Source organism: Phacochoerus africanus, chromosome 8 (genome assembly GCF_016906955.1).
Source record: "Phacochoerus africanus isolate WHEZ1 chromosome 8, ROS_Pafr_v1, whole genome shotgun sequence".
Taxonomy (NCBI): Eukaryota; Metazoa; Chordata; class Mammalia; order Artiodactyla; family Suidae; genus Phacochoerus; species Phacochoerus africanus.
Window position 1 is genome coordinate 115569426 of NC_062551.1, and position 18256 is coordinate 115587681.

Here is an 18256-nt window from a genome sequence, read left to right on the forward strand (position 1 = left end):
TTATAAGTTCTTTTGTATTATTTTTTGTTTGAGTCCACATATTAGTATCTCACATGGTATTTGTCTTTCTCTGTCTGACTTCACTTAGTATGATAACTTCCAGGTTCATCCATGATGTTGCAAAGGGTGTTATTTCATTCTCAGCTCTACATTTTGTTTGTTTGTTTGTTTTGTTTTGCTTTTGTCTTTTTAGGGCCACACCTTTGGCACATGGAAGTTTCCAGGCTAGGGGCCTCCGCCACAGCCACGGCAACACCAGATCCAAGTCGCGTCTGCGACCTACACCACAGCTCACGGCAGTGCTGGACCCTTAACCCACTGAGTGAGGCCAGTGATAGAACCTGCATCCTCATGGGTAGTAGTCATGTTCCTTACTGCTATGCCACGAAAGGAACTCCTATACCTCTACTGTTTTTTCCCTTTTCCTTTTCACGCCCAGCCCATCCTCTGAGGGTATTTATGAGTTACTCGTATTCACGAAGCATCTCCCCAAGTCTTTTGTCTGTGCTGCAGGTGTTTTTTTTTTTTCTTCCTTTTCTTTTTGATTATTTTATTTTTGGTTTATATATATATATTTTTGTGCTGCAGGTCTTTTCATATCCTTTCTAATAACACAGAATGGGGCAAAGATCAATCTTGAGTGGAGAAGGAAATACTAAGGGAAAAAGAGTTTGTGTTTTAAAAATATTATCATGCATCACACTTAAGTTGAAAGTAAAACTGAGAAGTGAGAGAGTAGATTGTTTCTAAAGAGAAATTACCACAAGAAAGAAAAAGCGAGACAAAAATTGAGAGGTGGATTGTGACCACATGTTTTTCAGAAAACTAGTGACCATTCCTAGCCTTTTCCTCTAACTCTCGCTTAACTTTGCTTGACGGGAATTTTCAGGAAGAACATATGTTGCTGTTTTGCTACTTTACATGTGACTATCAAATACGACAGATATCTAGGACATTAATGGATCTCGTAACGATAAATTTTTATTAGGCAGATGTGTAATAAACAGCTGTAGACACAATTGGATCTATTAAAGCAGCTCAGAGGTAGGTGAGCAGAAGATGGTTCACCGATGTTTACATTTGAACGATTGAGATTAGAAAGTAATTTGATATTTTCTTTTGCTCAAGTAGAACTTAATAATCTCGGGGGACCAGTACTATACATTAGAGAACTTGCTTCATTAACAGGTCCCAGCTAAGCACTGGGCTATTAAATGTTGACACAGAAAAAAGAAAAGCACCACACACACACGCACACACACACACAGACAACCAATCAACTCTGTAGAGCTGTGTTAAAGATACTGGACTTTAACTTTTTGATTGGAGGTATTATTACTACAGTGAGCTGACCTGCCAGAGGATCATTAAGGTCAAAGGCTATACGTTATGATGTTTGCCTTTTAAAAAGTAAATGCTACTCTGCATTTCATAGTTTGCAACTTTCAGCTGGAAGTGACAGCATGGATTCTTGGTATCTGCCTTCGTTTCTGTTCGTTGCCGCCCTCCTCCTGGTTTCTGGCTTGGTAAGGAAACAATGTGTGGAGAACAATTAGAAAAATTGGGGGTACTGGGTACTGATTATTGCAGAATAACCTGTTTGTTTTTTGTTCTGCTTTTGTTTTGGATGAGCAGAAAAGAATAGCTTTGTTTCTTTGCCAGGCAAAGGGGCACAACAGTGGGCTCATGCCTCCAAAACCTGTGTGTCCTGCTTTCATTTTTTTGGTTGTTTTTTAAGGACTTCTGAAGTGTTAATGAAATAAGCGTTACTTTTTTGGCGAGTAGGGGCAGGCAGGGGACAGGGACAGAGAAAGTGACCTACCAGAGCCAAAGTCAGGGACAAGGACATAAAGTTATGTTTCTTCTTCAGTTTCATTGTTGTGTAACAAGTTTTCTTTTGATAAGATGGAAAATACTAAATTTGAAAAACGATTCCATTTTTACTGCGGAAAGTGATGCACACTGCTGTTACAGTGACAAGAGTCAGGACAGAGGGAGTGAAGAATGTCACAGGCACAGCGAATACGTCCCAAGTTCTGCAGCCTGGGATTTCTTTTGTGCTGTCTCATCAGGTTAGACCAATCTTTTTACCGAGACAGGCAGTTTGTACCACAGACCAACCCGAGGTTGCAAATAAAGTTTCAAATGCCTTGGGGCAGGGAGAACCTTTAGTCGTAATTTTTACGCAACAGTTATTATGTGGAATAGATATTCTACAAACGGAACTACTGCAGTGAGAATAGGAGACACCATTTAAGATACCTTAAAACTGTAATTATGAACCAATATTTGATAACTTTATTCAGCAGGTGCATGGCATTCCTCCGGGAATGTGTTGCCTGTGTATGGCCAAAGTGTGAGACACTCAAGGCAATAATTAATATCAAAAAGGATGGCAATCATCCAACCAGTTTATTCCCACTGCTTGCCAAACTCCAGTCGATTCTAGTCTTTATATCTGTAAGCTGTATTTAAATAAGATTGTACCTTACATTTCAATGACATTGTATTGTAGTTTACTAAGTTCTTTCACATTATATCACTTAACCCTCGCAGTGCCCAGGCAAAGCAGGCACTGACCATATTGTGCAGAGACTCTGAGTATTAGGAAGATGAACTGACTTGCGGTTGGTTGGTAGCACCAGGAATAGAACCCAGACCTGCTGTCTACCAGTCCCATTAGCTTTTTTTAAAAAAAGATTTGTATTACTAAGAAATCTCAAGTTTACTCATTTTTTTTCCATTGGACATGTGGTCTGGGTTTCATTTGGTCATTTGCAGAGAATCTGTTTTCGGAAGTTGTTGGGTTTTTTTTTTAAATTGTGAAGTATAGCCCTTAATGTTTTATCTGAAACATTTGGTATTGTCCTTGAAGGCAGAGTCTTGAAAGAAATAGAAAGTACACCATGGTTAATGAGGTCTTCAAATAACATTTCTTTTAAAAAGATTATTATAAATTATAGTATTTCAACACTGGGGATAAATTATTAGGTTTTTCAAACAGAGCTCCATGAATCCTTTAGAAACTCATATTTAAAGCGAACATTTACTTGAGGCCGGAGTCTTATGTTCTGCCTTCTTTTCAATCTGTGAAGTTGATTTCTTGTTTATTTCCTCTTCAAATTCATACAGCAGGCTGTTTCATGTTTTTATATGAAAAGAGAAGACCCTTGGGTCGAAAAGTTGTCTTAGACTCCAATTTAATTCTCTTGGATATATGCCAGAAAGTAATCCATAATATTAATGAAAAAAAGCAGACTCTACAAATAGCTTGGATATAAATTGGAACCAATAAAAGCATTTATGTCATGAACATCATAATAATTTTTTTTATGTGTTTGCTTCCCAGCCAGCTCCAGAAAACTTCGGTGAGTCTGTTTTGAGTTTTGCCCTATATTATGGTAAAAGAAAATTATGTGAACACTAGAACAGAACAGAGGAACTTTAGGACACATTTAATGCTAAGCACAATGCATAATTGCACAGTCGCACTGAACTTTGATCGAACACTGGCTTCTTTTGATTTACTGGGTAACATTTTATTGTTTCTGCTCTGAGGTTCCACAAACTCAGCTAAAAAAAAAAGGTGGTGGCATAAGAAATTCCAAATATAGTAAGTGACTCATGGACATCCCATAAGTGCCTGCTATTATTATTTTTGCTATTTTGTATCAAATCAGTAGACCTGACATTCATCCTAGAGGCTTGGCCATTTTATTCACCCTTTTGCAACCAAAAAGAATAATTCAAAGATGAATTAGGAATTTTGCTTGCGAGTTCCAAGGTACACTTAACAAGGGATATACATACATGGGTAGGTTGGATGGTTTGACCAAATTTAAATATTTGTTTCCTATTTAGTCATCTAACCTAGTCTTTCAAATTAAGCTTAATATTATATGGAGTGTGGCCAATTTCTTAGTCCTGAAGTCATTTGGCATTCAAGGGATATAGATAGAACAAGAGTATATATGGAAAAGCCACATAGCTCCAAACCTGGCTCATGGTATGTTCTCAATCAATCAGTCAATCAACCAGGTAATCAATCATTGCATTCAATATACAATCAGAACCTGGTATTCAGTTCTCTGAGGCAAAAGAATCTTGCTTACTTCCAATCAATAATTGATAAAGATTTTCTTCTTTCATAAACAAATGTTCAATATGCCTTTTCTTTGCTATTTTTGTTACAGACGTAGATGGTGGACTTGACCGGGATATATTTGATATCAATGAAGGTTTGTGGATTATTTTATTTTATTATTTTATTTTATTTTATTTTTTCGCCTTTTTGCCATTTCTAGGGCTGCTCTGGCGGCATATGGAGGTTCTTAGGCTAGGGATAGAATTGGAGCTGTAGCTGCCGGTCTACGCCAGAGCCACAGCAATGCAGGATCCAAGCCATGTCTATAAACTACACCACAGCTCACAACAATGCTGGATCCTTAACCCACTGAGCAAGGCCAGGGATTGAACCCGCAACCTAATCCTAATCGGATTCGTTAACCACTGAGCTATGACGGGAACTCCTGTGGATTCTTTTTTTAAACCTTCTTTATTAAGTGGGGAATCCAATTTGCTAATGTGAATTTTTATCTTCCCTCTTAGATTTGGGACTGGATCTTTTTGAGGGAGACATCAGTCTTGATGGGGTAAGTTGAAACAATGCAAGGAAGAACCTTCTATTAACCACTGAAAGCTAAAACACAGTGTCTGAAAATGATCCGATCACATGGGCATTATCTCCTCTATCTCTAAGGGTGTAGAATCATAGTTGACACGTTATTGAATGAATACATTATACTCTAAGGGACTTATACAAGAGGGTCTTCATAACTTTCCATGCAGATGTCTGTGTGCCTAAGACACTGTCGCTTACCTTGTGTGCTTTGGTCGTATTGATCTGATTGATTTTCATTATTGAAGCACTATGGTATTTTCTTTTTTGTCTTTTGTCTTTTTAGGGACGCACTTGTGGCATATGGAGGTTCCCAGGCTAGGGGTCTAATTGGAGCTGTAGCTGCCAGCCTACACCATAGCCACAGCAACACAGGATCCGAGCTGCGTCTGCAGCCTACACAACAGCTCACAGCAATGCTGGATCCTTAACCCACTGAGCAAGGCCAGGGATCAAACCCGCAACCTCATGGTTCCTGGTCAGATTCGTTTCCACTGAGCCACAATGGGAACTCATTTTTTTTTTCTCATTTTTAAATAGAACCTCACTGGCAAAATCTCATGGAAGCCAAATTAAACTGAATTTGTAAATTCAATGAATCAGGCTTTTTACTTTCAGAGAGAGATTTTGTGACTTCTCCTCTGACAGCTGAAAATAGTGTTGCCAGGTCAAGATCTTCCCAAACTATTCATAGAGAGTACTGGTTCCTACCTAGCTCTCATGGCACACAGGTACCTTCTATGTCAGGTAAGGGAGCTTAAACATCCTCAACCCCCACTGTGAACTTCTTCTCAAGGAACAGAGCAGCTCTGTCCAAGGTTAGGTCCTCCTACTCTTCCCTCCTTCTTGATCCCACCTTGCACCACGTCATCTCTATGCCTCTGACTCCAAATGTATAGCTCTGGTGACTTCCTTTCCCTGAGCTTCAGACTGGTCTATCCTGATGCTAATTCATCAGTACCATTGGAATATCTACAAGATACCGCAAATGTAACGTGTCTTCACTTGAACTCTTCCACGCAAGCTGTCCTTCCCCAGTTTCCTTCTTAGTAAAGTCATCACCATTCCCTCACCGCCCTCTGCTGAGTAAGTAAAAAAAATCCAGGAGTCATCTCTCCTTCCTTCTTCCCCTTCTCTCACCCTGCCATCCACTCCACCAGCAAGTTTGCTCCTTTCCATCTCCAACATGTATATACTCCCAAGAATCCACTTTTCTCCTAACGTATCTATCTCAAATGTCACCCCTGGAATCTTTCCCACCCTCTCCCTGTCCTCATCCCCCAGAGGAAAGTGATCTCTTCAGTAAGCCAAACCACTGTTTCATTTCCTGGCTTGAAACTCTTCAATGGCTTCCAACTGCATTTAAAATAATATCCAGATTTATCACAGCCTTCAAGACCATGCAGGATTTAACTCCTGCCTATTTATTTCTCCCCCATCTCCTCTCTCCTTTGGTGTCTTTTTTTTAATGGCTGCTCTTGCAGCATATGGAAGTTCCTGGGCAGGGGTTGCATCTGAGCTGCAGCTCTTGGCCTATTCACACAGCCACAGCAACACCCAATCCTTAGGCCAGGCCAGGGATCAAACCCAAGCTAGGGGTCAAATTGGAACTGCAGGGATCGAACCTGCATCCTCATGGAGGCAACAGGTCCTTAACCCACTGAGCCGTAAAGAAAACTCCTCTCTTATCTCCTATCTCATTAGGTCATTGGCCTCAAACGTGCAAAACACACCAAGCATATTCTCAGCTCAGAATAATAGCAACTGCTGTTTCCTCTGTCTGGAATGATATGATCTTTCCTGGGCCTCTTCCAATCTTGGCTCTTTCTTATCATTCCCATTTCACTTTAAATGTCATCCTTTCAAGGGAGTTCCCATCATGATGCAGCAGAAACGAATCTGACTAGGAACCATTAGGTTGCAGGTTCAATCCCTGGCCTCACTCAGTGGGTTGAGGATCTGGCGTTGCCATGAACTGTGCTGTAGGTTGCAGGCGCAGCTCCAATCCTGAGTTCCTGTGGCTCTGGTGTAGGCCGGCAACAACAGCTCCGATTGGACCCCTAGCCTGGGAACCTCCATATGTCGTGGGTGTGGACCTAAAAAGACAAAGGCCAAAAAAAAAAAAAAAAAAAAAGTCATCCTTTTAAAGAGTCCTGTCCTGAGAGTTCCCTTGTGAGTTAAGCATCCAGCATTGACACTGCTGTGGCTCTGGTTACAGCTGTGGCACAGGTTCTATCCCTGGCCTGGGAACTTCCACATGCCATGGGCAAGGCCAAACACACACACACACACACACACACACACACACACACACACACGCGCGTGCGCACGCGTGCACACAGGTCGAAAACGCTTTATCTAATGCAGTCCTCATCCCTTTATTCTTTTTTTTAGGGCTGCACCTGCGACGTATGGAAGTTCCCAGGCTAGGGGTCAAATCAGAGCTGCAGCTGCCAGCCTGCACCACAGCCACAGCCACACAGGATTCGAGCCATGTCTACAACCTACACCACAGTTCACAGCCACACTGGATCCTCAGCCCACTGAGTGGGGCCAGGGATTGAACCCGCATCCTCATGGATACTAGTCGGATTCACTTCTGGTGAGCCACGACAGGAACTCCCCTTATTCCTTTATTCTTGTTCGCATCGCCCTTTATTATTTCTTCTGCTACTATTAAATGTATCCTGTGTAAGTTTTTTTCTTACCTGCTATTTGCCTCCTTCACTAGATTTGAGCTCCAGGAAGGTAGACATAGCTGTCGTTTTGTTACCAATGAGCAGTGTTCATTTTGTTGGCTAGATGAATACGTCGATGAAATATTATTAATTTTCTCTTATAAACATTTCAAGTACTTTGAAATTTTTTAAAAAACTTTAGCCTAGCTCATGTGATTTTCTTATGAGATCAAAATTATTGAGTTTTTGCTATCACTTTCTTCTTGTATATTTTTACCCCCTAGTGTATGCTATGGTATTTATACCTCAGTTTTCCAACTTTCATTTTTCTCATGATTTTGCTTGATTCCTTCTCTGGCTTTATCAACAAAATGAATAGTAGAAATTGGTGATTTCTTCCTAAGACCTTTGTTACAGTGTGATAGAAGCAAGAGTACACACATGTGCATACACATACACTGGGAATTTTTTTGGGCTGGCTGGGAAAGCTTTGAACTCCCTTTATTTTAGATTAACTACTGATGGTTTCATAATTTTTTTGCCTGATTCATTAAGTGAATCCTTTCCTGTTTATTATTGACAGGTACAAGAAAGAAATTCCATCGTTGGAGAAAGATATAGGTGGCCTCATACTATTCCATATGTTCTAGACGATAGCTTGGGTTAGTATGCACTTTGCAATGTCCACAACTAATGTATGTTCCTGATAGAATATGATGTATTTCCAAGGGTAGACTCATTATGGTCTTTAAGGGTTTGTTGGTTTGTTGCGTTATGTGGCTATTATACACTTACTTTTAAAAATAAGCAAAATGAACAATGAAAAAACCTAAATGATTTTGTCTAAAATATCTGCTGAGTTTTGACTAATAAAGGGATTAATTCAACCAACATTTATGGAGAGCCTACTCTGTATTAAATGCTTGGGACATAAAGATTAGGCAACTAGTAAAGCAATGGTTTCACATATGTTCAGATTTTACACATGATTTGAAAACGTAAAACAACCAACCAAACAAAACTTTAGGAACTGGCACTATTTTATTAACACTTTATTTTGTTAAGTCAAGAACTTAAGCCACAAGATCCCACTATCTTTTAACATCTTTTTATGAAATAAATAATATTTTCATACTAAAAAGAAGAATCTAGTCCAAAAGAAAGGATAGCTTTTCTGTATTAGAAATTTATTGTAATGGAAAACTAAACATAGTTCTCATTTTAACCATGGATTAGTAAAAGTGGTATCACTGACCAGCATCAGTTTAGGAACTGCAAATTGGGAATTTTTTCCTTAAATATACATTTCAGTAGAGATTCAAATAACACAAAAGATAATTCTAATAGAATGGAATAAATGTTATGATTAGTGGGATGTTCAAAGAGCTACAGGAGCACATTGGAGGAGATTTAACTCAACCTAGGTGTAAAGGCATATGCATTAGGGGGAAGGTGACCCTATGCCATAAGACTGCTGTGAAGGTTGTGCAAGTCATACACCACATATAGGTGCCTGGGAAGGGGGACAAATGGGACTGGAGTTACATGTGTGTTCTATTCCTCAAGAGAGATTCGTTTCTTTGCATGAAGTGCTATTTCATCCACATGCCAAGTCAGCACTTACAGCATCTGCCCCGATGAGGTGCCTTTTCCTCCTTCCTCCCTTCCTTCTTCCCTCCCTTCCAACCTTCCTTCCTTCTTTCTTTTGCTTCTTTGAACTGAGGTATATTTGACTTTGGTGTTGTGTTTATTTCTGGTATACAGCAAGGTGCTTCTTTCTAATTCATGGAAGGGCACCATGTGGGCTAGTGCAGCCTCTGACAGCAAGGGAAAGGTGCTCTAGGCAGCCAGATCACTGTGTGCACAGGTGTGGAGAAGGGAGAAAAACCCCTGGCTGGAAATAGGTTGAGAGTGAGGAGATGATGAAGTTGAACAGGTAGGCAGAATCCAGACTGGGAAGGATGTGAGTCCTTCCCATGTTAAAGAACTTGGCGTGTATATAGATGGTGGTAACGTGGAGCCACCAAGGTTTTAATGCAGAAATGAGATTGTTATCACTCTGGTTGCACTACAGAAGATGTATTATCAATGGGGCAAAAAAAACAGGGACATCAGTTAGACTCTTAAAGAAATTCAAGGGAGGATTGAAGAGTTTCTGAACCAAGACTCTCTCAGTGAAGATAGACAAGAGCGGATAGTTCTGAGACTTAGGAGGTGGTTAGAGTTGGTGATTGACTGCAAGAGGTCAAGAAGAAGGTGAGTCTAGGGAAAGAGGTGCTGCTGCTCAGAATTTGGTCTTAGACAACTGGGTGGATGGTAATGCCTTTAACAGAAATAGGGAATATGTCTTGAAAAGGGTGTGATAGAGAAGTGTGGTGGAAATGGATTTTTGGCATGCAGAATTTAAATGCATCCGACTCACTATGGTGGAAATACATAAAGTGTCTATGTATGGTCCGGTCACTCAGGGTAGAGAAATATGGAGTTCCTGTGTGGCCCAATGGGATTGGAGGCATATCTGGAACACTTGTTTGATCCCCAGCCCAGCGCAGTGGGTTAAGGATCTGGCATTCGTGCAGCTATGTTGCAACTGCAGCTCAGATCTGATCCCTGGCCCAGAACTCCATATGCCATGGGATGGCCAAAAAAGAAAACAGACAGACAGACAGAAAGAAAGAAAGGAATATAATGGGGGTTACTCAGGGTATAGAGATGGTTGAAGCCATGTATATGGGTGAGCATCTCCCACAGTGCCTTGAATATAACAGGTACACCATAGATAATGGATCTTATTGGATGACCGAGGAAGATTGTATTGAATAACAATATGGCAAAGAATGGAATTCAGCCTGGGAGGAATTCCTTTTTGGAATTGATGTAGATAGGGGATCTGATAGAGGTTTTTGAGAAGGGAGGATTGGCCATAAACATAGATGAAAAAACATAAGGTAGAAAAAGCCAAGGCAGGAGTTCCCATTGTGGCTCAGTGGTAATGAACCTGACTAGGATCCATGAGAATGCAGGTTTGATCCCTGGCCTTGCTCAGTGGGTCTGGGATCCAGGGTTTCGATGAGCTGTGGTATAGGTCATAGATGCAATTTGGATCTGGCGTTGCTGTGGCTGTGGCGTAGGCCAGCAGCTGTAGCTCTGATTTGACACTTAGTTGGGGAACTTCCATATGCCACAGGTTCAGCCCAAAAAACAAAAAAGAAGAAAGAAAAAAAAAAAGAAAAAGAAAAAGCCAAGGCAACAGTAGTCAATAGGATTAGAAGCTAAAAAGAGCTCGTGTAACATGAGGAGAGAATGATGTTCACTGGCTTCTGGAGTTGGGAATTTGAAACGTTTTATTAACTTAAAAATTCCAGCTTTATTGAGGTATAATTGATATATAGAATTTTAAGATATTTGGGAGTTCCCACTGTGGCACAGTGGGTTAAGGACCTGGTGTTGCCACGTCTGGGGTATAGATTGCAGCAGCGGCTTGGATTTGATCCCTGACCCAGGAACTTCTGTGTGACACAGGGGTGGCCAAAAAAAAAAAAAAAGAAAGAAAAGATATTTAAAGTGTACCTTGTGGTGATTTGACATATGCATGCATCGTTAACTCACATCATCCATCCTCTCACATGTTTCTCTCTTTACTGTGTGTGTGTGAGAACACTTACGTTCTATTCTCTTAGCAAATTTCAATTATGCAATACAGTGCTATCAACTATAGTCAGCAACTTTGTTTTTGTTTTTGCTTTGGCCGCACCTCTGGCATGTGAAAGTTCCCAGGCCAGGGATCAAACCTGGATCACAGTTGCGGCAACACGGGATCCTTAACTCACTGATCCACGAGGGAATTTCCTACCATATCTTACATTAGTTTCTCAGGCCTTATTTAACTTACAGACAAACTTGAAAGTTCGTACATTTTTTACCAACCTCTCTTTATTTAAATTTTTGTTTCAAACTTTTGATTACAATTTTTAAAAAGTTTTATTTCAAAATTATATGATTGAAACAAATATATTAAGGTGATCATAAGATATGGAACGAAAGTATTTTATTTTTATTTTTGTTTTTTTAGGGCTGTACCTGTGGCACATGGAATTTCCCGGGCTAGAGGTCAAATTGGAGCTGCAGCTGCCCGCCTACACCACAGCCACAGCAACACCAGATCCAAGCCATGTCTGTGACCTACACTATAGCTCATGGCAATGCCAGATCCTTAGCCCATTGAATGGGACCAGGGATCTAACCCGCATCCTCATGGATAATAGTTGGGTTCATTTTCTTTGAACCACGACAGGAACTCTGATGCAACAAAAGCATTTAAAAATTATGTATGCATATATATATACATATATATATATATATACACATACATATATATATGAATGTTTATCTTTCTGTTTTCCATGAAAGAGCAATGTTTAATTTGACTCTATCTCATAGGTTTTTTTTTTTTTTTTGCCACACCTGCTGCATGCAGGAGTTCCTGGGCCAGGGATTGAACCTGAGTCACAGTGGTGGCAGTGATGAATCCTTAACCACTCGGCCACCAGGAAACTCCTCTTAGGCCATTTTTGCCATGTATTATAATCAAAACTACCTCAACCTTTATGCACCTGTTTTTTTTATTTTTGCTTTTTAAAAATTGAAGTTATAGTTGATTACAGTATTATATAAATTATAGGCATATAATATAGAGGTTCACAAATTTTATAGGTTATATACTCCATTTATAGTTGTTATAAAATATTAGCTATATCCCCATGTGTACAATGTATCCTTGCAGTTTATTTTATACCGAAAAGTTTGTACCTTTTAATCCCTTACCCGTATATTTCCCCTCCTCTTTCCCTCTCCCTACTGGTAATCACTAGTTTGTTCTTTATATCTGTGAGTCTGTTTCTTTTTTTTTGTTATGTTTGCTAGTTTGTTGTATTTTTTATATTCCACATATAAGTGATATCATACAGTATTTGCCTTTGTCTGACTTATTTCACTTAGTATAATGCCTTCTGAGTCCATTCATGTTGCTGTAAAAGGCAAAATTTAATTTTTGTTTGTTTGTTTTTTAGGGCCGCACCCAAGGCATATGGAGGTTCCCAGGCTAGGGGTAGAGTGGGAGCTGTAGCTGCCAGCCTACACCACAGCCACAGAAACACCAGATCCGAGCTGCATCTGCGACCCACACCACAGCTCATGGCAACACTGGATCCTTAACCCACTGAGCGAGGCCAGGGATTGATCCTACAACCTCATGGTTCCTAGTCAGATTGTTTCTGCTGCACCACAGTGGGAACTCCCAAAATTTATTTTTTATGGCTGAGTAGTATTCCACTGTATATATACTACATCTTCTTTATCCAGTCCTAAGTGTTGATGGACACCTTGGTTGCTTCCATCTTTTAGCTATTGTGAATAATGCTGCAATGAACATGGGGGTGCATATATATTTTTGAGTTAGTGTTTTTTTGTTTTTTTTTCCCCCAGATCTATGCCCAGGAGTAGAATTGCTGGGTCATATGGCCATTCTATTTTTAGCTTTTGGAGAAACTTCCATATTGTTTCCCATACGAAATTCTGGCAGTGGGACTTTAGACTTTTGACTTAAGCCTCACGTATTTTCTCACTGTTAGATGCAACTCATGTGAAAGGGGCAACACTTGAAGCAGCCGTGTAGAGCATCCTGTGAGTGAGTTATAGTCGCTTCCCTGAGTGCCAGATTTGAGGTGAGGGAGTGGAGGAAAGGAGGAAAAAGCGGGGATAGAAATGAAAGTCAAGGTTCTAGGAGCCGGAAGAGGTTAACAAGGGGAAAATAATCCTGAATAGCAACTTGCTTAACTCCTTGGTTTGTAGAGGACCTGCCTTATCCTTCACAGCCTGGGGATTTTGATAACAGCAGCCTGGTGCAGTTTTTCTGCATCTGTGATGCAAAGTGAATTAAGGCACAGGGTAAATAAAGATCTTATCCCCCCCTCCTTTTTTTGGTCTTTTTCAGGACTGCACCTGCAGCATATGGAGGTTCCTGGGCTAGGGGTTGAATTGGAGCTGTAGCTTCTGGCCTGCATCTCAGCCACAGCAATACCATATCCGAGCTACATCTTCGGCCTACACCACAGGTCACAGCAACACCAGATCATTAACCCACTGAGCGAGGCCAGGGATTGAACCTGTGTCCTAATGGATACTAGTCAGATTTGTTTCCGTTGAGCCATGATGGGATCTCCTAGGATGCTATCTTTTTTGAAAGCTATATTTTTCCAAGACTTTCATATTTATTTCCTAATTTGTGTCTCCATACAATTCAACACAAGATAGAAAATATCCCCATTAGATTTTTCTAAAAGGCCTAGACAAGCAAACTTTTTTTTTCTTAAATCTTGTTGGAGTATAGTTGATTTGCAATGTTGTAATAGCTTCAGGTCATACATATACATATATCCTTTCTTTTTTCCTATATAGGTTATTATAGAACGTTGAGTAGACCTCCCTGTGCTATGCAGTAGGTCCTTGTTAGGTATCTATTTTATACATAGTGGTGGGTAGGTTTAATCCCATCCTCCCAGTTTATCCTTCCCCTCCAAGGTTTCTCCTTTTACACTCAGTTCATAAACAGTCATGCGATGGTTAGAATCATCATGTCTTATTTTAAGGAAGTGTTAGGTCTGAAATAGTGATCCGGATATGATATTTACAATACAGAAAATTTGGAAACAGTTTAAATATTTGCCAACAGGGAGTTATATCTGTGATAGTCATATAAGGTGGCCATTAAAATGGCAAAAACAATGTTTAATGATGAATCAAGATTTTAAGATATATTATTTAGTGAAAAATAGTTCATAACATATTATACAGCCTGTGATGTTATTTTTTATGTGTGTGTGTGTATATATGTGTGTGTGAATTCATATGTATTCATGAGAAGAAAGCATGGTAGGGGTAGTTGATTATTCTTGGGTAAGATTTTATAATTTCCTTTGTTTTTTTACATTTTCTAACTTATTTATAATAAAGGTGTATTATTTGTGTGGTATTGTAAAAGGCTAAATTCTGAGTGCCTCTTATAGATTCATAGATTTTAGATCCTATATGAATCCTGTCTTTTTGACTTTTACCTAGATAGAGGTGTTCTGAATAATTGCCTTTAAATATCTGTACAATGGACATCTAAGAAGGTAGGAAGGAAATAAACATTTGGTAAATGCTCATTTTACAGTAGTGCCCACTTATCTGAGGGCATATGTTTCAAGATCCCAAGTGGACGCCTAAAACTGTGGAGTGTACCAAACCCTATATGACTTAAGTTTTTTTCCTGTACTACATACCTAAGATAAAGTTTAATTTATAGATTAGGCACAGTAAGAGGTTTACAACAGTCACTAATAATAAATTAGAACAATTATAACAAAAAGCTGTAATAAAAATTATGTGAATGTGGTTTCTCTCTCTCTCAGAATACTTTGTTGTACTGTACTCACCCTTCTTATGATGATGTGAGATGACGAAATGCCTACATCATGAGATGAAGTGAATGACGTAGGCACCGTGATGCAGCATTGGCTGCTCCTGACCTTCTGATGATTCGTTAGAAGGAGGATCTCCTGTTTCCAGTGATGCTGGGTCATTGAGCCATGGCAACGTTGATGATTGGGTGTTAGGAGCAGACAATGGATGTCCAAATTTGGGGAATCCCTGGTGGGAAGAAGCAGGATGGCACAAGATTCTGTTGAGCTACTCAGAACAGCATGAAGCTTAATAATTATGCACTGCTTATTTCTGGAGCTTTGTATTTAATATTTTTGACCTCAGTAGACCTTGTGTAACTGAAACCATAGAAAGTGAAACCACAGGTAGTGGGACTGCTGTGCTTGGAACTTTACCTCCATTTTCTCTGCTTATCCTCACAACATCCCTGCAGAGTTGATTTTAATTCCTCACTTAACTGATGTGATGACACCACCAAAGCTCCAAAAGTGAATTAAATTGGCAGATGTTATATATCAAAAGTAAGTGGTGAGGATGGAGGTGGGGTGGAACTTGGGTCTGGCTCCAAAGTCCACACCCCATCTACTCTGCCATACTATCTCCCACCCCCTGCAGCCAGCATCCTTCCTTTCACCAGTACTTGATCCTACTTGTGACTATCTCTCTATAGGCACCTGACACAGTCCCTTGCTCTCTGAGCATCTTATCCTGCAAGTCATTATTGCTTTCATGCCTCTACTTTCTTTGAGCTCCATGACACAGCCCCTTGCTCTCTAAGCATCTTTTCCTGCAAGTCATTATTGCTTTCATGCTTCTACTTTCTTTGAGCTCCATGTCTGTCTAACCTATCAGCATCACTCAGCTTGAGAGCAATGATTTCTCATTCCTATTTTTGACCCTGAACTTAACTTGCACATCTTATGAATCCCTACCCAGGAAACACACTTTGCAGAAAGAGAGAGATGTACATGTAGATTGAGACACAATTCTTTGCATACCGTTTCAACATAGTCACGGTCCCTCTCATCTCAAGGTCTTCAGATTTAAAAACTCTGCTGTAATAAAAAAAATAAAAAAGAAAACTCTGCTGTGAGGCTTTAAATACAAATTATAGCTTCTGAGATGAGGCATGTGATGGTGATTTTTCATTGTGGTTGCCTGTGGACCGATGTATATGTTCTCTGAGGTAAGGAAATGCCCTTCTTGCTATTTGGTAACATGCCTCTAATGGCTCCAGAGCAATAAATATGGGGCAAAATAAGAAATCTGAAGAAAACCAAATACTTCCATGTGCTACTTAAATTAGTTCTATGTACTAAGTTTTGTCAAAGTAAATCACTAAACATTCATGAAGGAACTAACTCATGATGTTTCATGGCCTGTTTCCATGAATTGTTCAATGGTGATAATTTTGACGTTCATGTCTGTTGTCTTTCTTCAGAAATGAATGCCAGGGGAGTTATCCTGGAGGCATTTGAACGCTATCGCCTGAAAACATGCATTGACTTCAAGCCTTGGTCTGGAGAAGCCGACTATATATCGGTGTTCAAGGGCAATGGGTAAATGGAAAATCTGGTCTGATGCGGTCTGATGAGAACTGTTGTGGCTGAGGCATGACATCACAGCCATTGCCCTAGACACTCCCCTTGTGGGGGGCGGAGTTCAGGTCTTCCATTGCCATTTGCTGGATCTAGTTTCTCTGGCCATAAAATCATATTTTCATACCTGCAACAAGACTGCCAACATTAAAACAAGGAAGGTGGGGTTGCATGCCATCCAGCCCACAACACTGTGAACTCCTGCCTGTTTATAGTTTATATACCCCTTATTTCCGCCTTCAAGTAAAATGCATTTGCATGCATGCCCACATGTACATTTAACTTTATTTTAACCTAAGAACCTTTACCACTTTGGTAAAGAAGAGGATGGTTATCTGACTCAGACAACAATTTTGAGTGGTTACTTTGCCTATCCCTTGCTCTGGTCATTGGCATACCAAGGACCATCTGAAAAATTTTGAAATTTCCAGAAAAAATCAGGGCTAGGCTGCCTGGAGGATGACTTACTCCTGTGTAATATTTGGTATCAGCCCAAGTTCTCCAAAGATCATCTTGTCTGGAAGAATTTTATATCCCACCAGAGTTATTTAAGAACTAGATGGGGTCCCAATGGAAGGGAAGGATGTAGGTGTGTAACGAAGTGGAGTAGGCAATAGGGATTTTATCCTGAGACCTCAACCTGCATTAGTATATAACCTTCTCCCTCTTCTGCTGTACACTCTCCTGTAAGCTGCTGGTCTTCAGTGGGAAATCAGCACGTTGGGAAGCAAAATCTCTCCATCGGACATAACTGTGACAGAACAGCAACCGTTCAACATGAATTTCTCCATGCACTGGGATTCTTTCATGAGCAGTCGCGATCTGACCGAGATGACTATGTCAGCATAATATGGGACAGAATTACTCCAGGTACATTTCTTTATTTTTTTCTTTTTATGGCCGCCCTTGTATCATATGGAGGTTCCCAGGCTAGGGATCCAATCAGAGCTACAGCTGCCAGCCTACGCCACAGCCATAGCAACGCCAGATCTGAGTCACATCTACCACCTACACCACAGCTTATGGCGACACCGGATCTTTAACCCACTGATCGAGGCCAGGGATCGAACCCACATCCTCATGGGTCCTTAACCTGCTGAGCCACACTGGGAACTCCTTCAGGTACATTTCTTACATTGTTTTTAAGTTAAATACTGAAATTTCTAAACATGTGACCTCTTCTGACATCTGTGCCATCTATTAATAGAAAAACTCAATGTTTGTTTTTTTTTGTCTTTTGTCGTTTTTTAGGGCTGCACTCACAGCATGTGGAGGTTCCCAGGCTAGGAGTCCAATCGGAGCTGTTTCTACTGGCCTGCGCCAGAACCATAGCAATGCCAGATCTGAGCCACGTCTGTGACCTACACCATAGCTCATGACAACGCCGCATCCTTAACCTACTGAGTGAGGCCAGGGATCGAACCTGCAACCTCATGGCTCCTAGTTGGATTCATTTCCACTGCACCATGATGGGAACTCAGAAAAACTCAATGTTTTGATGTCTTATATCACTTAACTTTGATTCAATAGGAGTTGAAGTGCCTGAAGTTTGTGGGGGCATAGTATACCAGAACCGCAGTTGGAACTGGGTGTGATCTTAGAAACTACTGTTTCTCAAAGATTATTTTATGAGGTGCCATGCCACAGTTTGTTCAAAGGTGCTGTGTGGAAAGGAATCTGGTCAAACTCATTTGGGAAATCCCAGGTTAAAAGAAATTAAACCTAGAGTTATTTACACTGCTGTCCTGTTTGGAGTCTTTGCTAGACTAACATGACTTGAAAATCTCTAAGAAGAGCATTTCCCAAGGTGACTAGATCAT

The 18256-nt window shown here is 40.3% G+C and overlaps 1 protein-coding gene across 1 annotated transcript in view; it reads left to right on the plus strand.

The window, feature by feature from the left end:
• The first annotated feature begins 1463 nt into the window (after positions 1-1463).
• Positions 1464-18256, plus strand: part of MEP1B (meprin A subunit beta) — a 33369-nt gene continuing 16576 nt past the window's right edge. The window contains exons 1-7 of the mRNA XM_047791679.1: positions 1464-1526; positions 3350-3368; positions 4194-4238; positions 4609-4652; positions 7940-8018; positions 16280-16397; positions 17128-17306. Coding sequence (XP_047647635.1) covers positions 1464-1526; positions 3350-3368; positions 4194-4238; positions 4609-4652; positions 7940-8018; positions 16280-16397; positions 17128-17306 — 547 coding nt within the window. The remainder of the gene's footprint in view (positions 1527-3349; positions 3369-4193; positions 4239-4608; positions 4653-7939; positions 8019-16279; positions 16398-17127; positions 17307-18256) is intronic.